This window comes from Orycteropus afer, unplaced genomic scaffold (genome assembly GCF_000298275.1).
Source record: "Orycteropus afer afer isolate SDZICR_OR568_19922 unplaced genomic scaffold, OryAfe1.0 scaffold00052, whole genome shotgun sequence".
Classification (NCBI taxonomy): Eukaryota; Metazoa; Chordata; class Mammalia; order Tubulidentata; family Orycteropodidae; genus Orycteropus; species Orycteropus afer.
The window spans coordinates 3,607,705-3,630,473 of NW_006921639.1; the positions used below are offsets into that span (position 1 = coordinate 3,607,705).

A 22,769-nucleotide genomic window follows, 5' to 3' on the forward strand; every position below is an offset into this window, starting at 1 on the left:
TTCCTGCATCATTCAATATTTTTCCCATAGAATCTTTAAGTATTGCAACTTGAGGCTTGATTTTTTTCTTCATTCTTTCAGCTTAAGAAATGCCAAGCATGTTCTTCCCTTTTAGTTTTCTAACTCCAGATCTATGTACATGTCATTATAATAATTGACTTTGTCTTCTCAAGCAGCTCTTTGAAATCTTCTCCTCAGCTCTTTTATCTTGTCATTTCTTCCATTTGCTTTAGGTACTCACCATTCAAGAACAAGTTTCAGAGTCTCTTCTGACATCCATCTTGGTCTTTTCTTCTTTTCCTGTCTTTTTAATGGCCTGTTGCTTTCTTTGTGTATGATGTTCTTGATGTCATCCCACAATTCATCTGTTTTTTTTTGTCACTGGCATTCAATGTGTCAAATCTATTTTTCAGATGGTCTCTAAATTCAGGTGGGATATAATCAAGGTCATATTTTGTCTCTTGTGGAGTTTTTTTTGTCTTCAGCTTCAAGTTGAACCTGCATATGAGCAATTGATGATCTGTTCCACAGTCTGCTCTTGGCTTTGTTGTTTTGGCTGAAGATATTGAGCTTGTCTATCACTTTTTCCACAAATGTAGTTGATCTGATTCCTATATATTCCATCTGGTGAGGTTCACATGTACAGCTACTGTCTATGTTTTTGAAAAACAGTATTTGCAATGAATAAGTCATTGGTCTTGCAAAATTCTATCATATGATCTCCAGAGTAGTTTCTATCACCAAGGCCACATTTTCCAACTAGTGATTCTTCTTTGTTTCCAACTTTCATGTTTCAATTACCCGTAATAATCAACACATTTTGATTGGATGTTTGGGCAATTTCAGACTGCATAAATTGGTATAATCTTCATTTTCCTCATCTTTGACTTTAATGTTTTGTGTGTAAATTTGAATAATAGTAGTATTAACTGGTCTTCTTTGTAGGCATATGGATATTGTCCTATCACTCACAGCATTGTATTTCAGGACATTCTTTGTGACATTCTTTGTGACAATGAATACCATGCCATTCCTCTTCAATTAGTCATTCCCAGCATAGTAGGCCATATGATTGTCTGATTCCAAATGGCCAAAATCAGTCCATTTCATCTGCTGATGCCTAAGATATCAATTTTTATGTGTTCCATTTCATTTTTGTCAACTTCCAATTTTCCCAGATTCATGCTTTGTACATTCCATGTTCCAATTATTAGTGGGTATTTGCAGCTATTTCTTCCTATTTTGAGTTGTGACCTATCAGCAAATGGAAGTCATGGTAGCTTTACTCCATCCATGTCATTAAGGTCTACTCTACTTTGAAGAGGCAGCACTTCCCCAGTTGTATTTTGAGTGTCTTCCTAACTGAGGGGCTCAACTTCTGGCATTATATTAGACAATGTTTCAGGGCTATTCATAAAGTTTTCCAGTAATGTATCTGACACGATTTTACTGCTATTCATAAGGTTTCCACTGGCCAGTTCTTTGAGAAGTGTATAGTCCCTTCCTTCTGAGTCTGTCTTAGTCTGGAAGCTCCACTGAAATCTGTCCACCATGGATGACCCTGCTGGTATTTGAATACCAGTGACATAGCCTCCAGCCTCACAACATGCAAGCCCCCATGGTATTACAAACTGACAGATGAATTGTGGGTTGTTGTTAGGGGCCATCCAGTTATTTCCCATTGATAGTGACCCTATGTACAGCAGAACAAAACACTACCTGGTCCTGTGCCATCCTCACAATTGTTACCATGTTTGAGGCCATTGTTGCAGCCACTGTTGCAGCCATTGATGCATTAATGCATCTCATTGAGGATCTTCCTCTTCTTTGCTGACTCTCTATTTTATCAAATAGTACATTGTTATCCAGAGAAAGGTCCCTCCTGAAAACGTATCCAAAGTACGTGAGATAGTCTCATCATCCTTGCTTCTAAGAAACATTCTGACTATACTTTTTCCAATATGGATTTGTTCATTCTTCTGAAGTCCATGGAAATGGGATATATTTAATAAATAATATATTTAATATTATTTATCAACAGCATTATTCAAAAGCATCAATAGTTCTTGAAAGGCATCAATGCTTTTCAATCTTCCTTATTCATTTAACAACTTTCACATGCATATGAGGCAACTGAAAATGCCATGGCTTGGGTAAAAACCAAAAACTAAACTAAACTTACTGTCACTGAGTTGATTCTGACTCATAGTGACTCCACTGGGTTTCTGAGGTGGTAAATTTTTATAGCAGTAGATTGCCTGATCTTCCTTTTGCAGAGCATGTGGTAGGTTTGTACCACCAACCTTCTGATTAGCAGTCAAATGTCTTAGGCATTGCACCACCAGAACTCCTTATGGCTTCAGTAGAGTGCACCTTAATCCTAAAGTGACTTTTTTGCTTTTTAAAACTCTAAAGTCATCTTTTGCAGCAAATTTGTCCAATACAATACATCATTTTTTTTTTTTTTTTGACTGCTGTTTCTGTGAGTATTGATTGTGGACTCAAGTAAAATGAAATCCTTGACAATTTCAATCTTTTCTCCATTTATCATGATATTGCTTATTGATCCAATTGTGAAAAACTTTGGTTTTTTAATGCTAAAATGTAAACCATAATGAAGTCTTTAATCTTCACCAGCAACTGTTTCAAGTCTTCCTCACTTTCACAAGCAAGGTTGTGTCATCTGCATATCATAGATTTTTAATGATTCTTCTTCTAATCCTGATGCTGTGTCCTTCTTCATATCATCCAACTTCCTGGATTATTTGCTCATCACACAGATTAAATATATATGATGAGAGGATACAATCCTGATGCATATCTTTCCTGATTTTAAACCATGTAATATCCTCTTGTTCTGTTCAAACCATTGCCTTTTGTTCTATGTACAGGCTTCTTCTCACGAGCACAATGAAATGTTCTGAAATTCCTATTCTTTGCAATGTTATCCATAATTTGTTATGATCCAAACAGTCAAATGTCTTTGCATAGTCAATAAAACACAGGTGAACATTTTCCTGGTATTTCAGCCAAGATCCATCTGACATCAACAATGATATCTCTTATTCTATGTCCTCTTCTGAATCTGGATTGAATTTATGACAGTTCATTGCCAATGTATTCCTGCAACCATTTTTGAATTATCTTCAGTAAAATTTTACTTGCATGTGACATTAATGATATTGTTCAATAATTTCTGTATTCTTTTGGATAACTTTTCTTTGGAATGGAAACAAATATGGATCTCTTCCAGTAAGTTGGCCAGGTAGCTGTCTTCCAAATTTCTAGTCATAAACAAATGAACTCTTCCAGCTTTGCATCTATTTGTTGAAGCATCTGAATTGGTGTTCCATCAATTCCTGGAGCCTTCTTTACACTGTTATGGCCTTATTGACATAGTAGAGTCCTTATTCTCATATAGGGTTACATCCACAAGAATAGATATTAGGAATTACAACACATATTTTTGGGGAACACTATTAAATCCATAACACCATCCCACTGGTGCTTAAACTTCTCTCCCCTCCCAGTTATCCCAGTCACTAGAGGCTCTCCACCCCTCCTTATTTCCCTCATACCTTTCCTTACACTTCCAATAACTTCTGTCTCCTTTTTCTCCTCTGCCCTTGGTCTTTCCTCTTAAGTACATGACTATCTCCCACATGTACACTGAGATTGGAGTTAAGCTTGAATTTCCCCTCAGCTAGATCTGCTTCTTGACTTTTACAATGTGTGCAAAACTGCATTAGGCACCTGAGAAATACACACACACATGCACATATGCACACACATAGACAGATGCACATGCACACACATGCATACATATTATTGCTTTCACACACAACAACCATCCAAGATTTTCAGATGAGGGCATGGGGGTTGAAGAGATTAAAAAATTAACTCAAGTTGATAACACATGTGAGTGGGCCCTGAAATTCACACTAAGTCTTCCTGATTCCAAAGTCGAGGTGTTATGCACCCAGCCTCTTTCATGGAGAAAGGACAAGTTAGATCAACTGATGTGCAGCTAGTGCCCTGTGAATGAATTGTTTGTATAGAGTACTTTAAAATTTACTGTGGAGAATAAAAAGTCTGCAGTGAGAATAATTGGGTTGTCTCTTTGCTCTTGGAACCAATCCCTTTATCTAGATGTGATGGTGGGTTGATTTGGGTAAGACCCACCTGGAAGGAAGAATAGACATTCTAACATATATTGTAAAAATGTCTGTGCATTTGGGTGTCCTTGAGCACATACAGTAGTTCTCATAGTGCATTGGTTAAAACAGTTGACTGCTAACCAAAAAGTCAGTGGTTTGAACCCACTAGATACTCTGTGGGAGAAAGATGAGGCAATTTGCTTCTATAAAGATCTACAGCCTTGGAAAACATATTGGGCAGTTCTCTGTCCTATAGGGTCTCTATGACTCAGAATCAACTTGATGGCGGTGGGTTGGAGCACATGCAAGGAGCCTTGGTGGCACAATGGTTAAAACACTGGCTGCTAACTGAAAGGCTGATGGTTTGAACCCATTTTCATAGAAGAAATATGTAGCAGTATGCTTTTGTAAAGATTACAGCCTTGGAAACCCCATACTGCAGTTCTATTCTTCCTGCAGGATCACTATTAGTTGCAATTAACTCGACGGCAATGCCTTTGAGCACGTGCAGTTACTTAACTGTGTTCTCTACCATAGTGAAAAGAGTTTAGGATTGTAGCACTTTGAATGCTTATCCAGATCCACAAATGGAAGGGACTCTGGTGCATATAGAATTTGTGTCCTCAAATGAAACAAGTATTTTACAAATAGAGCACTCCTTTCAATTTTGTTTCCGATTTTCATCAGGTATGCAATAATTATGGAATTTCTCTGATTTTAACTCATGTCGGTGTCCAACAAGAGCTTTTGCCAACTGCTTTCCCCACTATTTTGTTATTAATTTTTATTCATCTCTTAGGAAAATAGTTGTTGTTAGCTGCTATTGAGTTGGCCCCAACTCTTAGCAATCCCATGATCAGTTGCAGATCATACAATTATGATCTATAGGGTTTTCATTGGCTAATTTTCAGAGATAGATCACCAGATCACTTTTTTCTAGTCTATCTTAGTCTGGAAGGTTGAAACCTGTTCAGTATCACAGCAACACTGAAGCCTCCATTCACAGACAGGTGGTGGCTGCACATGACGTGCAGAACCCTAGACTCCCACATGGAAGATGAGAATTCTATCACTAAAATAGTTATTGTTAGTTGCCATTGAGTTGTCTCTAACTCATGATGACCTCATATATAACAGAATAAAACATTACCTGGTCCTACACCATTCTCACAATCTTGGGTATGTTTAATCCCATTGTTACAGTCACCATGTCAGTCCATCTTACAGAGGGTTGCCTTCATTTTTGCTGATCTTCTACTTTACTAAACATGATATCCTTTTCTAGTGATTCATCTTTCTTAATGATATGACCAAAGTAAAAACACCCTTCAAGTATTTAAATTGAGGAAGGATACCTAGAGTTATTTTTCTGAGGCCTTAAATATTAAAAATATCTTTCTGGTGTCTTTACATATTTGTGATGAGCAAAAATCCAAGACTGTAAACTTCTGCTTCAGACTATCTAGTTTTGGCTTACTGTCTTCTAGTTTTAACATGGCATGGGAAAACCTGCCAATTAGAGGTGGTTTCTTTCATGATAATAATAGTTTGATATTATTATTTTAGTCTATACACACAAAAGATTCATTACTCTTGATATTCAAAAATATCTTGAGAGGGAGTGTATCCGGGAACATGTATAGGGTTGGCAGACAATGGTCCTATAAGTTTATGTGAATGATCAGAATCCCCAGGTGTATAATAGAGGTGACACTGTTTGGTCACAGCCAGCTACCCAGAGGGACCAAGTAGTTGAACTTGTGGGCTTGGGACCATAGTCGCAGAGGACGTTAAGCTCAATTGGCATAACATACTACACAAAATATTGTTCCACCTCCTACTTTGGCGAGTAGTGACTGGAATCTTAAAAGCTAGCAAGCTGCCATCTAGATGCAATGATGGGTCTCTCCTTGTTCAGAGCAAAGAAGAATGAAGAAAATAAAAATTCATGTAAACAATTAGTCCTAGTGACTGGTACACCATCTGATCTGCAGCCTATGTGACTATAAGACTAGAAGAACTAGATGGTGTCCGGCTACTACTGTAATCCACTTGGAAGGGGATCTATGTAGGAGATCCTTAATAGAGATGGAGAACAATGTGGAACAAAACTCAAAATCATTTGGAGGAAATAAAAAAACAGGTGGGGACCAGGTTTGCTGGTCCAATAGAGCCTGGGGGAATCACTGAGACTATGGCCCCTAACTGCCCTTCAGGTCTGGGATTGAACCCACACCTGTGGTTTCCAGCCAAGCAAAATACAGGCATATGAGTTAAACATTTACCTCAAGTAGATACATTCCTTGGAGAGAACAATCTTAGGAGAAAGAAGTGCTGCTTATGCACAGGGAGACAGCTCAGGGGGCAGGAGTGTATGGAGGGATGAACACTGTAAAGAGGTAACTATGGGGAGGAAGTGGGAGGGGAGCTGTTGCATTGTGGTAAACTGTGGTCAATGACATGAGATAAAGTATATGTGTACTGCTGTATAGAAAGTGAATTGCTCTGTAAATCTTCACCCAAATCACAATTTAAAAAAAAAAGAAAATTGAAAAAAAAAATATCTCGAGAACATGCTTAGGGATAGATCTTGGTTCAATAATTCTGCTTTTGTTTTCTTCTAATCACTAGACTTACTTTTACTGTTGTTTGATTTCTTTTTGTTTTGGGCTTTCTTATATACGTACTTTGTAAACCTTAATGATTGATGCCTCTCTGCTTCTTTCTTCTTCTCCTTTTCTCCATTTGATCTTCTTTTCCCTTTCTCTTTCCTTCCACTACTGAGAATCAAGCTTTAGCTAGCACTCATTGCTGACAGCCACCAGAATTTATGTCAACCCGCAGACTTACTATATAAGTAACAAAGCAGCTCTACTTTCTCTTCTAGGGAATTTGGCATTTTCCTTTGTATTGCAGAGGAAAAAATCTCATTAATTTTTAAACAAATGTATGCAAATACATTTATTAATATAGGAAATAGGAAAATCAGTTATTGCTTCCTTTATAAATAATACACGCTTAAGTTTTAAAGATATTACTTTTGCTAAAATGCGTTAGACAGCTGTGAAAAAAATAACATTTTTCTTTGTGGTAATATCTTTAACCAGATTTGTAGCACTAACAATATTTCCTATGTATATATTATTTTTATTTAATACAGGTAATCTTTTTATTACCAAATCATATTGCTTCTCAGGAGATTACCATCAGCACTCATAAAAGCTGCAAAAGGAAGAAAGGACAATGAGAAGGCATCAATCTCCAGCAGACGAAATGCTCTGTCTGCAGATTAAATACACAGAGCTCTTAATATGCTTCAATGAGTGCCTCGTTAGGTATAGATTTATTTAGACTCATTTGACTTCCATTTCAATTTGAATTTGTTGGTGGACATCATCACCTAGTTTCAACCAAGAGCAAAGCAATGTTGGAGAAAACCCACATGTTTAAGCTTCCCATGCATTGAGTTTTGTTGAGAACCCAAAGGTAGAAAATGACCTAAGGATCTCACTTGATCCTCTGTCTCACCAGGAAAATTATTGGTCAGGCCTTTCCCAGTAGGATTCCCAAGTGTGGCCACCTCATGTGTGTGGCATCCTCTCCCCTCTTAGAAATAGTTGAATCCCTATGGCCACACACAATAGATGAAGTTTGCCTAGATCCATTTACATCTGAACTTGCTTTATCCCATAATTCCCATGGTAAGCTGGTACAAAGGCCAAAACATGGCTTTGGAGTTTCCTCAGTGGGTCTGATCCTAGGTCTGCCATTTATTGCCTTGACCACTAAACTTCCAGGAACTTCAGTTTTCTCCTCTGCAAAATGGAAACAGCAGTTCCTACCTAATGCAACCACTGTCAGGATTAAAAGATATTATTTATGCATTATGATGTAAGTTTCAGAGAGTAATTAAGTAAATAAATGCATGAAGTAATGATCTCACACATGCATGGATTGATAGATGAGTATGTAAATGAGTAAATAATTATATGTTTATGAAAGTATAACCCTCTGTAAAAATGGCACAAGGAATGGATAAATGAATGGATGGATAAACAAATGCCCATGCAAACTATGCTCGTCCAGTCTGAGGGCTCAAGCCCATGCTGATAATCATCCTAGCTCCTTTTCCTCACAGGGTGGAAGCTTTGATGTGGCAGATAGAATGTTCCATAGTGTGAAAAATGCATGGGAGTCTGCCTCCAGAGAGAACATGAGTGACGTCAGGGAACTGACCCCAGAGTTCTTCTACCTGCCTGAGTTCCTAACAAACTGTAATGCAGTGGAGTTTGGTAAGTGGATGGCCTGGGTGAGGCTAGGATTGTTGTTGTTGTTATGTGCCGTCGAGTCGGCCCCGACTCATAGCGACCCCTCCTTGGGTTTCCGAGGCAGTATCACTACGGAAGTAGGATTGCCCAACCTTCCTTCCGAGGAGTGGCTGGTGGGTTTGAACCACCAGCCTTCTGGTTAGCAGTCAAGTGCTTTAGCCACTATGCTACCAGAGCTCCTGAGGCTAGGATAGGGCAGGTAAATATCAGGCCTCTTCCTCTATCAGCTTTCTGTCAACCTTACTGATGCCTTTGCTAAACAAATCAGCAGATAGGCCTCTCAGAGGATCAAATGCAGTTGATGTGAGGCTACCTCTGAGTGGTAGCACCAAGATGGAAAGCCAGAGCTGTAGAAGGACACCAGACCCCAGGACACTAGAAGAACTCTCAGTCATGGTACCCCAATGATCTTTCTTCTGAGTGTTCCTAGGCTCAAGGTCTGCATCAAACAAGTGGCCAGCAAGAAAGGACATTGCTAATAGCTCAGTCTGATGCTGCCCTGCTGTGTGACTTTGGGCAAGTCTCTGCCCTTTTCTGGGCCCTATTTTCCTCCAGGATAAAGCAAAGAGGAGTTAGTCTGGACTCTGAGAAGAGCATGGAAAGCAGGCTTTCTTAAAGCGTAATGCTGCGTGGCACCCAAGGAGAGTTGTGAAAACACAGATGGGCTCCTCCTCTTTCCTGTACTTCAGGCCCAACTGAGGGGTGAGCTATGATTTGCTGGTGCTTTAGAAGAGGAACAGAAAAAGACCAGGAAGTCATAGCGGCAGGTTTGCTAGTAACTATGTGGCCACCTTGGGAGTCTCCACTGAAAATATCTGTGAGACCAAGTCAGGGTGACTCATGAGTGTGGCTGGAGCCTGGGGCAGGGGTTGGACAAACTCTCTATCTGGAGGCAGGAGGCAGTCTCAGGCATTGGCCTGGGAGGAAATGAGCCTCATCACCCAGAGCTCCCCCTCCTTCGGTAGCTCCTTCCTCTCTCAAACAGAACACAGAGTCATGCTCCCTGAGCCAGCCATAGCATTCTTGTTGAACCAAGATTTTTAGCCCTGGACACATGGAGTGTTTAAAACAGATGCATTCCCTGCCAAGCCCCTGCCCAATGAATCTGATTCCAAGATCTTGGCCAGGCTGCCTTTGGGAGTGTCCATATCCTCAGATGTCTCATTTGTATCAAGGATGAGAGCTAGACAAATATAAAAGGACAGTTACCACAATATGTGGTCAGCACCATGAAAGAAGTAATTCAGAAACCCTGGAAGCCAAGAGGAGGGGCAGCTCACTAGCTTGGTGGATCAGGAAAAGTTCCAGAGGAAAAGACACATGAGTTTGGAAGTTAAGTTGGGGTTATCTCTGGAAAAGATGAGTGGCATAGCTGTGAAATGACAGCACATACAGAGAATGGAGGTTATTCAGGCATTCAGGAGAGATTTGATGACCACTTATGATGTACTTGGCATAGAAGTTAACAACACTGATATGGGTTCTGTTCTCATGGGATTTATAGATTAGAAGGGAAAACACAAAAAAGCAAGTAAGCAAACAGAAAAGGTTCTTTGTACTAAAATAAAGGATGTTGATTATTATATTTGTAAATAATCTAGAAAGGAACTATGGTGGAGCAGTGATTAAGCACTCAGCTGCTAACTGAAAGGTCAGCAATTTGAACCCACTAGCACTTGACTGCTAACCAGAAGGCTGGTGGTTCAAACCCACCAGCCACTCCTCAGAAGGAAGATGGAGCAATCTACTTCCGTAGTGATACTGCCTCGGAAACCCAAGGAAGGGTCACTATGAGTCAGGTCTGACTCAACAGCACCTAACAACAACAACAGCTGCTCTGAAGAAGAAAGGTGCGGCAGTTCACTCTTGTGAAGATTTTCTGTCTTGGAAATTCTTTGGGGAAGTTCTATTTTGCCCTTTAGGGTTGCTTTGAGTCAGAATTGCCTTGATGGCAGTGGGTTTGGTTTTTTGGTTTGATTTTTTATTTAAATAATCTAGCTGATGTTTAAAACTTTTATTTCCTCCTTCATTTATTTATTCAACAAAACTGAATGATACAAGCACCCAGATGAGCAGACATTGCACAGTGGGAGGAAGCTATACAAACAGTGATGATACTATGATATTAAACTATAATAGTTTTTTATAAATAGTGAGTCAAGAATTAACACTTCCTGGGAAGCAAGGAGGGTGAGGCAATGACATAACCGCTGAATAAGGGTGTTCCAGGGAGATGAACATGGATCTTACAGGCAGCATGGATGTTCTGGCCTGAGCAGTGTGACCCGAGCAGAACACAGCTCACACTCTGATCTGATCTGTTACTCAGCTGTCCTGGACAGCACGGTGTTTGCATCTCCTAATTCCCAGATAACTCATGCTTCCATTTATCAAAAGCCATACTGTTTCTCATCCCACTCAGGCTGCATGCAGGATGGGACAGTGCTAGGGGATGTGCAGCTCCCTCCCTGGGCTGATGGAGACCCTCGGAAATTCATCAGCCTGCATAGACAGGTGAGTCAAACTGGGTCATTCTGGAGCCCCTGGTCCAAGAGAAGGTGTCCCGATATGAACCTCAGTCTCACCTAAATCCCCATGGAAGCTTTCTATGTAAATGGAGGGTTCATGACAAGCACTTTTCAGGCCCTTGTGACTGTAGAGCTTAGAAATGTGACTAGAGTCTGTTCCTTAGCTGTCAGGCTTGGGTCTGGACTCTTTCAAGATCTCCATAAGGTTTGCCTTTGAGCCGGTTTATTGTGGGAATCATTGAGTAAGGCAAGATTATATTCTTCTTGGATCTCCTGGAGGACAAGTTAGTGCCATAGCCAACTCTATATACCAGGCCACTCCATCCTGCCAAGGATAGACCAAAGAGGGGTTGGAGGTCCTGAGAGGCTTCTACTGGCCAAAGATTTTGGCAAGACTGGGGAGGACTTGGCTTTTAACCCATGAAAGCAGAGGTTTTTTTGGGACATTTATTCTGGATCAAATACCTGGGTTAGGTAAGATAAGCACATGAAAAGATGTTCAGCATCATTAGTCCTTATCAAAATATACATTAAAACCACAATGAAATACAACTAAACATCCACAAGAATGGCTAAAATTAAAAGACTGGTAAAATCAAGTATTGGTAAAAATGTGGAGCAATTGGAATTTTTCATACATTACTGGTGGTAAGAGCAAAATAGTGCAGCCATCTCTCAAAAACAATTTGGTAATTTCTTACACAGTTAAAGATACATTTGCATATCACCCAGTGATTCCACTTCTAGATATTTATCCAAAATAAATGAAAATATATCCACATAAAGAAGTTTTACACAAGGATTCATCAGTTTTAGTCATACTAGTCAAAAATTAAATAATAATAATAATAAAAATGTTCAGCAACTGGTGAATGGAAAGATAAATGAATGGTGCATCTACATGCAGCATTGGAATACTACTCTGTAATAAAATGAACAAATTAATGATACACAAAGCATCATGGCTGAATCTCAAAAGCATTATCCTAAGCAAAAGAAGCTCTAAACAAAAGCTACATTATACATGATATCATTTATGTGACAGTCTAGAAAAGGTAAAACTGTAGGGATAGAAAACAGATTAGTGGTTACTAATGACCCCTCCTTGGGTTTCCGAGGCAGTATCACTACGGAAGTAGGATTGCCCAACCTTCCTTCCACTCCTCGGAAGGAAGGTTGGGCAATCCTACTTCCGTAGTGATACTGCCTCGGAAACCCAAGGAGGGGTCGCTATGAGTCGGGGCCGACTCGACGGCACATAACAACAACAACAACAACAATGCAATTATCAGGACACATTGAACTGTACATTTAAAGATGGAGTACTTTTTAGATACAAATTATACCTATGAAGAAAAGAAAAAATAAGGGTGGGGCAAATATAAAAAATGACAAGAAACCTGTGACTTTTTCTCTGTCCATTCCCTATGCAAGGAGAAAATTCTTCCTTTACTTATTTTTGCCCTGACAACAGTTATTCCTACCACATGCCAGTGGTCTTGAATATGTAGGCGAAGATGAACTTGACCTCCAGGCAATAGAACTCTACTGAAGATGTTCTGAGAAAGATTCACCCTAGGCCTGGAATATCTAGGCAAGCCTCACTGCAAGTACCTATGAGCTACTTGAAGAAATAGACTAATAAAATGTTGTTGTTGTTGTTATTTGCCATCAAGTTGGCCCTGACTCATAGCGACCCCTCCTTGGGTTTCCGAGGCAGTATCACTACGGAAGTAGGATTGCCCAACCTTCAGACTAATAAAATACCACTCCCAAAATAATAGAGAAATTGAAACCAAGAAAGGTGCTACAAAAGAGGGACATATGATGCCATGAGAGACAGATTAGGGATGTATGTGATCTAGGGCAACTATATGGTGATGAGAACAGTGGCGAGAGTTCTTTTTGTGGAGTGAAGATAGTGAAATCCAGGCTGGAGTGTACAAAGAAATGAACAACTTATGTCAGTGAGAATGGTAGAGTAGGAATCTCCAAAAAACCTAGGCCTGCACTTGGGTTCTGATCCTTAGAAATGGGTGACATCTCCCAAGTGGAATAAGAAGTGTAGGCTCTGTCCCACATTATCTCTTGCACATGTGTGGCTACTGTTAAGAAATATTGCCAACCTAGGTGCCCTAATCTGAGTCAATGCCACCCCATCTGACTTGTATCTGGAGGATCAACCATGTTTGAACTACTTTACTAAACTCCTATTTCCTATTGCTTGCTATGTGCCATTAAGTCGACCCCCACTCATAGCGACCCTTCCTTGGGTTTACGAGGTGGTATTACTATGGAAGTAGATTGCCCAACCTTCTTTCTGAGGAGTGGCTGGTGGATTTGAACTGCCAGCCTTCTGGTTAGCAGTCAAGTGCCTTAGGCACTGCGCTACCAGAGCTCCTATTTCCTATTAGATGTCACCTTTAGTTATAAAAAGATATCCTTAGCTTCCAATGGGAGTCATTTTCCCAAGTCAGGGAAGGGTTAGGCCCCAAATGGAGGCAGTAAGCTCAGAGCAAGGCTCAGGGCTGAATCTGAAAATCTCCCATCCTCCCACCTGGGGACAGTGTGGCCTCATTGTATTTGGTTTCATTGTACATAAAATGTTCCTCAAGGTCATTATACACTAGCCCTTAGGTGTCCTGGATGGACAGAGGTTTCTCAGTGAGTGAAATTGACATTCCCTAGGATTCTATTCTTTCCCTTCCAGTGATGATATAGGAAGTGTCCCACACTAAATGTTAATAGTTTTCTAGGTATCTGAGTGAAGTAAGGAGTCCCTGGGTGCAAATTGTTAACATGCTTGGCTGCTAACCAAAAGGTTGGAAAGACAAATCCACCCAGAAGAACCTCAGAAGTAAGGCCTGGTGCTCTACTTCTGAAAAGCCTGTCACTGAAAACCCTATGGAGCACAGTTCTATTCTGACACACAAGGGGTCACCATGAGCCAGAATTGACTCAATGACAATTGGTTTGGTATTTGGGTTGAGTGAAGTGGGAGGCTGGATTTCCCTGGGAGGTTCTGAGGTCTGGCAATGGGGAGCTATGAAAGTAGGTTAGAAAACACACCCAAGCATGGCTCAGAAACAGAGTTAACTACACTTGTCAAGAAAAAAAAAAAAAAAAACTGTGTTAATGGAAGAGAAAGCAAATATAAAACACCAAACCATTGCTTGCTTCTTAACACATGCCTAGAGCCTGTTGTGCACCAGATATATACAAGACTCAGGCTTCACATAAACCCATGATTATTTCCACATTTTATAGATGCGGAAACTGAGTAGAGCTATTCAGAAACTTGAACTCAGATTCAAATTGAGGCAATCACTCCAGAGCTTGCTTCCCTAACCACTGCACTCAGTCTCACCTCCCCATACTCTATGGTCTGAATCAGCTCTCCCATTTTCTCATGTCAGATCTCATCAGAGATCCAAGGATTAATTTTCTTCCTGCCCACTTAGTTTATATAACACTCTCAGACCAACACTATTTAGATATTCTAAATTTCATGGTTATTTTCTGAGATGGATGAACAAGGATGGTGGGATGGGTTTTGCCATTAGGTGGAGCAAGAATTGGGGTGACCCTCTGTCAGCTAGCATGTCTCCCTGCTGGGACCCAGTCAAGTGAAGGGACCACCACTCTTCTTTCCCATGCAGAGCAGCATCCTGGAGTACATACCTCCTTGTAGTATGTGTGGAAGGAGCCCAAGCCTGGGAGAGACCTGTGATTTTCATGCTCTTGGGTCTTGGTTCCAGGCTCTGGAAAGTGACTTTGTCAGTGCCAACCTTCACCACTGGATAGACCTCATTTTTGGATACAAGCAGCAAGGCCCAGCTGCAGTGGACGCTGTTAACACCTTCCACCCCTACTTCTATGGTGAAAAGATGGACCTCAGCAGCATTGGAGATCCTCTGATCAAGAGCACAATCCTGGGCTTTATTAGCAACTTTGGACAAGTGCCCAAACAGGTACAGCATGTCACTTGTCTTGCTATCTAAACAAGTGTGTACAGCATGAATTTGGGGAGAGTATAATAACATTTTCTCCTGGGATAGGGGCAAGAGAGAAGACTGGAGAGGCAAAATATTCTCCAATTATATTGTTATGCCTTAAATGTTAGAGCTTAGCCTTCAATTACCACTTGATAATGATGAAGATGATGATATCATCAGTGGTAATGATAATATATGTGTTAAGCACTATGATATATGTTCTGTCACATATATGATAGGCACTATGATAAAAGTTCCCTACATGTTATTTACTTTATCATACATACATCTACACAAGGTTGATATGATAATCCAATGAGTTAAGACATATAAAGTACTTGAAATTATCTGATATATAATTAAAATCTGTTGCCATATAGTTGATTCTGACTCATGGCAATTCCATGTTGTAGTAGAACTGTTCTTCATAGGGTTTGCAATGATTGATTTTTTAGAAGTAGATTGTCAGACCTTTCTTCTGAGTTACCTACTAGTAGACTGGAACCTATCATCTTTCAGTTAACAGCCAAGTGCATTAACCATTTTCACAACATAGGGACTGTGAAATATGATTAAACCCACTTCTATTGAGTTGATTCTTACTCATAGAAACTCTATAGGACAGAGTGCAACTATCTCATAGGATTTCCAAGGCTCTAAATCTTGATGACAACAGACTGCTTCAACTTTCTCTCATGGTGCAGCTTGTAGGTTAAAATCACTGATCTTGTGTTTAGTACCTTAATGCCTTAACCACTGCCACCAGAACTCTGTGAAATATAATTAGCATTTAATAAATGTTACTTATTAGTGTGACTAATTCATTGAATACTCTTCTCAGTTCTGAGTATATGAATTATTCTGCCTTTTACATAGAAAACTGAGGCTCAGAGAGGTTCAATAATAATTGCACTATTAGCAAGAAAGAAGCAGAGCTCTAGTCCCATCTGGTTAGTGCCAAAGCCTGCACTACATTGCCATAGGTGTGAAGACACCTAAGTTCTAGACCTAGGCCCCTGGTGAAATTGCAAGTGTCTCACATGGGTCATTTGCTGCCATAAAGGTAGTCACTCAGTGATTGGAGGTTGTGCATTCCTGCTGACATCCTGATGAAAGTCTCTTACTCAACTGACCCCATCTACCATATTGTTCCCCAAACTTCGGTTTGTTGTGAAGATGTTTTATTCCTGCACATAGCCATCTTCATTCAGAAGCATGGCCCCACGGGTTATAGTTCCAGTCTGAGTAGTTAGGAGTCTTGCTGGGAGGTGAGTGTGTAAGCCCAGCCAATCCTTCTAGAGCAGTCCTGGGCCAGGTTCTTCCCTGTGGGGTTCTTCCCCACAGGTGCCCTGAAGAGCACAGCTCCTTTGCAACCTGACCTCAAATTGTGTGCTCAGATTTGGTCAATTCATGATGTAGGGACTGTGAGAGGGTATAAAGGAGACCTGAAGAATGGACAGCACAGACCAAGGTAGGCTTATCTAGGGCAGGCTTTGTGGAAAGAAGAGAATTTAGGAAAGGAGCTTAGGTAGCTTAAAGGTTTCATTTCTTTAATTTAAATATAAAGATAGAAATAAAACAATAAAACAACTCAAAGTATTGGCCACCACTATCCCTCTGTGCCATGTTTGAGTATTCACAGTCCTTGTCCATAAGCAAAAGTCTTTTTACATCAGTGCAATTTTGGGACACACACAAGTTTATATTTTGATTTTACTTAATGATACACCCTTTGCATTTCTTTAAAATATTTTTAAGAAGTCATCAGAGTTGCAATTCCCAAAGTGACCCAGTATGAAGACGTGAGTAAATTGCTCGAGAGAGCACTGTTCCATAAGGGGGCTGTGCCTGTGTAAAGCCTTTACAGGGGCTCAGCCTGAAGAAGCTGTAGTCAGACTCTGCCAGGATGAATGTCCTTTATTCAATGATCACTTAAAAAGTATTGTTGTGGTTTCTGTTTGGGTTAATAACCACCCAGTTTTACTAGTCCAGTGTTTGATCAAATACTGAGTGATGGGCCCAGGCTGCTCTGAGCACAGGCACAGAGCATAGGTGTGAGTCCTCTGGCTTCCCAGGAACCCCACCTCTGCCCTAGGTCTAGCAGGTCCAGCTCCTCTCTTCAGTGAGCCATGTGGGTGTCTCTGTCTGGGATCTGGGAAATGTTCCGATGGATGGAGAAAGCCACTGTTTGAGAAGAGGGAGCAGAGAGCTAGAGCGGTCAGCAGCTGCATTCTCTAGTACAGCAACAAGAACTCAGCCAGGTGCATGGGCTTCATGCTTTCCCCAGATATGCCAAAAGGCTAGCATTAGGGTCGATTGAGGCAGAGATCTGAGCAAATGAGGATAAGAAAGATCATTAATGAGGTTTGCCTGTATTCTTCAGAATATTTGAATGGATGCTTTGAAATAATTCTGTATTTATGGCTAGGTGGACAAGACTGCAGAGAGATTGTAAGGGAAGGGAAAAAATATGAGTAATAGTTTAAGCAAATGAAGAAACTTATGTGATCTAGGGATGGAAGAGAGCCCCTGTGACTCAGTGATAAGTAAGATGGCTTTCCCAAGTACAGAGATCCTAAACTAGGTCATCCTCTTCCTAACCAGCTTCAGGGAGGGGAAGGATACAACTTTGACCCAGAAGGCTATCTCTGCCAACTATGTGCTGTGTGACCTGGGGAAGGAGCTGCCTCTCTCTCAGCCTCAGATCCCTGTCTGTACTGTGTTTATGCTCCCTTCCCTCTGGACAAACCCCACCCAGTGAGCACTAAGAGTTACTATGCAGGAGGACTGCACACCAGGAGGACTCTTCTCCTGGGTGTTGGTCCCTTAATTATCTGTATGGTATGTATCTGTCCTCTTGCCCCTCCAGCTCTTCACCAAACCCCACCCAACCAGGACTGCCATAGGAAAGCCATCACCTGGAAAAGATGTGAATACACCCACAAGCCTTCTGGGCCATCCCCAGCCATTTTTCTACAGCCTACAGTCTCTGAAGCCCTTCCCAGTGACAGTCAAAGGTGAGAGCCTGACCTTGCTGGTTAGGTACCCTGTCCACAGGGTCGTCCCTTCGGTGAACTGGAGACTCATGAGCACAGACCTGAGGAAAGGGTTGCATTCTGATTTGGAATGGCTGTACCTTCAGTTGGGTAGGAATCTGGAGGCTTCTATTCTTGGAGGGACTTTAGGACCCACCTCTGTTGGAACAACTTCAACATGTCTGTCTCTCTCTCATACAAGTGCATGTGTGCATGTACACACACACACACATGCACACACAAACACAGACACACACACTTCTCATACCCAAAGACAAATGGGAAGCCTCCAAGTCTCCTGAGAGGTCCATCTATGCACCTTGGGTAATACCTATGGTTATGGTGGCTCCTCAGGATTTAGCAGGCTGTAGAGCCCTCAGTTCTGAGCATGGTTGCTAGGTCAGAAAGATTGTGTAAGTCCCAGCCCTACTGTGTCTTAGCTGTGTGACCCTGGGCAAGGAACTGAGGCTCTGTAAGCCTCTGGGCACCAGAATCGGGCAAAATGAGATCATCCACATGTAGTGCCCAGTACATGACCAACATTCTATAAACATTACTGATCTATGTCTTTCTGACTACAACTTCAGTGGCTTCATTAACTGCCACAAAGCAAAGAGAGACCCTAAAATGGCCAAAGGTCAACAGAAGAGGGTCCCTCCAGCCAGATGGGGGCAGTCACCCGTTGGGAGCAGAAGGGCTGGCAGGGCTTGCTCCCAGGGTCATGTATGTGAAGTCTGATGGCCATGTCACCCTGGGAAATACCACTTAGTGGGGATGAGCTGCTGATCCTAAGGAATATAAGGTCAAGCTTGTTGGAGAGAAGTTAGTTTGTCCTTTTCTTTCCTTGAATTTCCACATTGCACCCCAACCCTTCTGGTTATGGGGCTGTTATTCCAGGCTCTGGAACCATGCATCCATTTACCCCTGAGGTAGGTATCTCCAGATACATTTAAAACCTGAGGGAGTCAGGTATGGCCCTGCCATCTTTGAGCAGCAGTCAAGGGAGAGGACAAACTACATCAGTAGCAATACGAGAGCTCCAGTGCCAGTTCAGAATGACCAGGTACAGCTCTTAACTCACCCCCACCCCTGATGGTACTAGGTGACTCACTGAACCTTCCCTAGACTCAGTTTCCTCATTTGTAATGTGAGGAAAGCAGTACCCACATTTTCAGGCTTGTTGTGTCAGTGATATGAGGTAGTATCTATGACGGTGGCAAAAAGCCAGAGTGCGGACAGAAACCTTACAGATGCTGAAGTTGCCTGAGCGTGCTGGACACTGCTCTAAGGAACCCAGCTGTTCTTACTTTATAGGAGAGGGGATGCCCCATAGTCATACTTTTGGAGCTTGATCTCTGCATCCTGAGTAGGATGGTGTTAGGAGGATATTATTGTTTCTCCCACATCACTTGGCACAGGTCTGGGAAGAAGGAAACCATCCCCCACCATGTTGTGTGGGTTACTTCACAAAAGCAGGGCAGCCTCCATTTTTGGAGTCTCTCAGAGAACAGGCTCAGCTCTGGGTGCCCCACACACCTGCCCTCTCTGTCAATCCTCATACCAGCCCTGTGAGAAGGTGTCATCATATCCACAAAGGGGGCACAACCACAAGGCAAAGGGGCTTGCCTGAAAAAACAAAGGCTGTCTACTTGGGTCCTGGCTCCAGGAATGACTTTCAGAGAATGGAACTGGTGAAAGGGCAGGAGTGTTGATCTGCCGCAGGCCACCCTTGCATTTAGTGCAGGAGCAGCTGGCCTGGTCAAGGGTAAGAAGAATGGGGTCCTGTAAGGGTCCCTCTGGCTTTGTGCCACCTGCCCTGGCAACTCAGTCTCCTCTTCCTTTGCTGTCATAGGAGACAATGAGGACCTGTATGGCCACACATTCAATGTGGGTGCCCAAGTCAGTGGAGGAACCCAAGACCAAGAACTCTAAGGGGGGTAAAGGGCCTTTGGGGACATGACCCCTGGGAGGGGTTCATGCACCCCTGAGAAAGAGGTCCTAGTGAGCTGCCACTAGCCAAGGGAAGGGCTTGGTCAAGTTCAATCTGCCATTTCGAGGCTTCTGTCTCCTGGTTAGGGCCCAGCTAGAGTGGGTATGCATCTGGGCACATGAGTTCCACCATACTAACTGGCTATAGATATGTACCTCTTCTCTTTAGGCTCAGAATCCCCCAAGGGAGCCATTGGCCACATCATCTCTACTGAGAAGACCATCCTGGCTGTAGAGAAGAACAAGGTGCTGATGCCTAACCTCTGGAACAGGACCTTCAGTTGGGGCTTTGATGACTTCAGTTGCTGCCTGGGTACCTATGGCTCTGACAAGGTAAGATGGCTGCCAGGGGAAGAGGGCAGCCCTCAGGACCCTCGGTGCTTTTCTGGGTGGAGGCAGAGGTGGTAAGAGGATCCATAGCCCAAGGCAGGGACAGCTGCCCCATGCTCCACTTGCTCTATGTCGCTGTACCCAGCCCTATTCCTGAGACACACATGTGGCAAAGGCCTTTATCCCAAAGTCATGTTTCAATGAGTCACACCTACAAGTTAGCATTTAACACTCCCACTTCCAGAGAGTATCTTCTTGCTGGCTGGTTACGTGCTTACATCAAGTCCTCCCAGACTCTCACTTAGCCTGGGGGACATCCTGAGGGTTTTTCCTACCCAGTCCTCATCTAGAGAACAGATACCAAGCATTCCACAAGGCCCCATCTGGGTACCGTGTCCAGTGTTTCTGTAGTCCCCCACCCCCACATTGTCTCTGCCTGTCCAATGTGGTCCCTCTTTACCTCCCCAGCCTCCCCTAACACTTCCTACCTCTCAGCCCACCATATAACATCAGACCAGGTCCTGGCCCACTTAGTTCTTGCTCTTCCACACCTTCCCTATCATATTCAGGAGGCAGTCATCAAGACCAGACCTGATGCTACCTCATCCTGAGAGCCATCTCTGACCTCTCAAAAAAAACCAAACTCACAACCATCAAGTCAGTTCTGACTCTTAGTGACCCCCATTGGATTTCCAAGGCTGTAAATCTTTACAAAATTAGATTGCCCCATCTTCCTTCTGCAGAGAGGCTGGGGAGTTTGAACCACTGACCTTCTGGTTAGCAGCCAAATGCCTTATCCACTATGCCACCAGACCTCCCTACCCAGGCATGGGTTATATCACCAGAACCTGACCCAGTGCACACCAGGCAGGACAGTGGCCTGCACACTTGCTTGGGTCACTCTGTCCTGCTCCACCTGTCCCCACAGGTCCTGATGAAGTTTGAGAACCTGGCTGTGTGGGGCCGCTGCCTGTGTGCTGTGTGCCCATCTGCCACGATGGTCGTCACCTCAGGAACCAGCACTGTGGTGTGTGTGTGGGAGCTCTGCATGGTCAAAGGCCAGGCCAAAGGCTTGCGCCTTAGGCAGGTACGGCACTTGGTCAAAGGAGAGTAGTGAGGGCCAAAGGGCAGGCACACATAGGCTTGGAGAGGGCTGGGGGACACTGCCTTCATTCTTTGACAAGAACACAGAGCAGGTGTCTCTCCCAAGATGAGAGATTCCATGCCACCTTCAGCTGCTCCCTTACACGTGTGGGGGCCATGCACCATATAATATTTTTGAGTATTTGCCATGAGCTGAACTCATCTGTCAGTAATAGCTAAACATTGACCTGAGAATGGATTCCCTCATTGTACCCTCTCAGCCCAATAGGTTAACCTGTTGCCATCAAGTCAATTCTGACTCATAGTGAACCTGTAGGACAGAGTAGAACTACACTATAAAGTTTCCAAGGCTATAATCCTTACAGAAGCCAATTGCTACATCTTTCGCCCGTGGAGTGGCTAGTGAGTTTTAACCACCAATCTTTCAGTTAGCACCTAAGTGCTTAACTATTGCATTACTATGGCTCCTTTACCTTCTCAGTAGCCCTACAAAATAGATACTATTTTTATCCCTGCTTTATTAGTGAGGGAGGCACAAAGAAGGGAAGTGGCTCATCCAGGATCATATAACAGAAAATGAAAGACTGACTTAGAATGTAGGTAGGTGTGTAGCAATAGAACAAATGACAGATCAGGAGGCAAGGAACTCACTCTTGTCCTACCTCATGAAACACCACCTCTCCTGATAATAACCATAGTGGTACTTACTCTTTACTTAACCCTCAAAATGCTCCAGGGTCTCCCTGCACATTAATTTTGCACCTCATGCCCAGCCACCACTCATCTGTCAGTAAAAGTTTGAATGTTGCTATGATACTGAACTGATTTCAGCAGAGCTTCCAGACAAAGACATACTAGAAAGAAAGGCCTGGTGATTTATTTCCAAAAATCAACCAGTGAAAACCCTATGGATCACAACAGTCTGATCCACAAGCTATCCACAAACTATGGGGGTGACACAGGACCAGGCAGAGTTTTTTTTGTTTTGTTTTGTTTTGTTTTTAATTTTATTTTGATTTGGGTGAAGATTTACAGAGTAAATTCACTTTTCATACAGCAGTGCACATATAGTTTGTCTCATGTCATTGACCAAAATTTACAATGCAACAGCTCCCCTACCACTTCCTCCCCACAGTTACCTCTTCCCAGTGTCCATCCCTCCATACTCTTCTGCACCCTGAGCTATCTCCCTGTGCATAAGCAGCCCTTACTTCTCCCATGATTGTTCTCTCCAGGGCGTGTGTCTACTTGATGTAAATGTTTAACTCACATGCCTGTACTTTGGCTGGAAACCACAGGTGTG

General features: G+C 42.4%; 1 protein-coding gene across 1 annotated transcript in view; it reads left to right on the forward strand.

Annotated features, from left to right (window-relative positions):
• The window catches only part of WDFY4 (WDFY family member 4), a 532,480-nt gene that overhangs the window by 479,787 nt on the left and 29,924 nt on the right, over nucleotides 1–22,769 (forward strand). Inside the window, exons 51-56 of the mRNA XM_042780664.1 lie at nucleotides 8,296–8,449; nucleotides 10,908–10,999; nucleotides 14,772–14,984; nucleotides 17,878–18,025; nucleotides 20,202–20,365; nucleotides 21,291–21,449. Of these exons, the coding sequence (XP_042636598.1) occupies nucleotides 8,296–8,449; nucleotides 10,908–10,999; nucleotides 14,772–14,984; nucleotides 17,878–18,025; nucleotides 20,202–20,365; nucleotides 21,291–21,449 (930 nt within the window). The remainder of the gene's footprint in view (nucleotides 1–8,295; nucleotides 8,450–10,907; nucleotides 11,000–14,771; nucleotides 14,985–17,877; nucleotides 18,026–20,201; nucleotides 20,366–21,290; nucleotides 21,450–22,769) is intronic.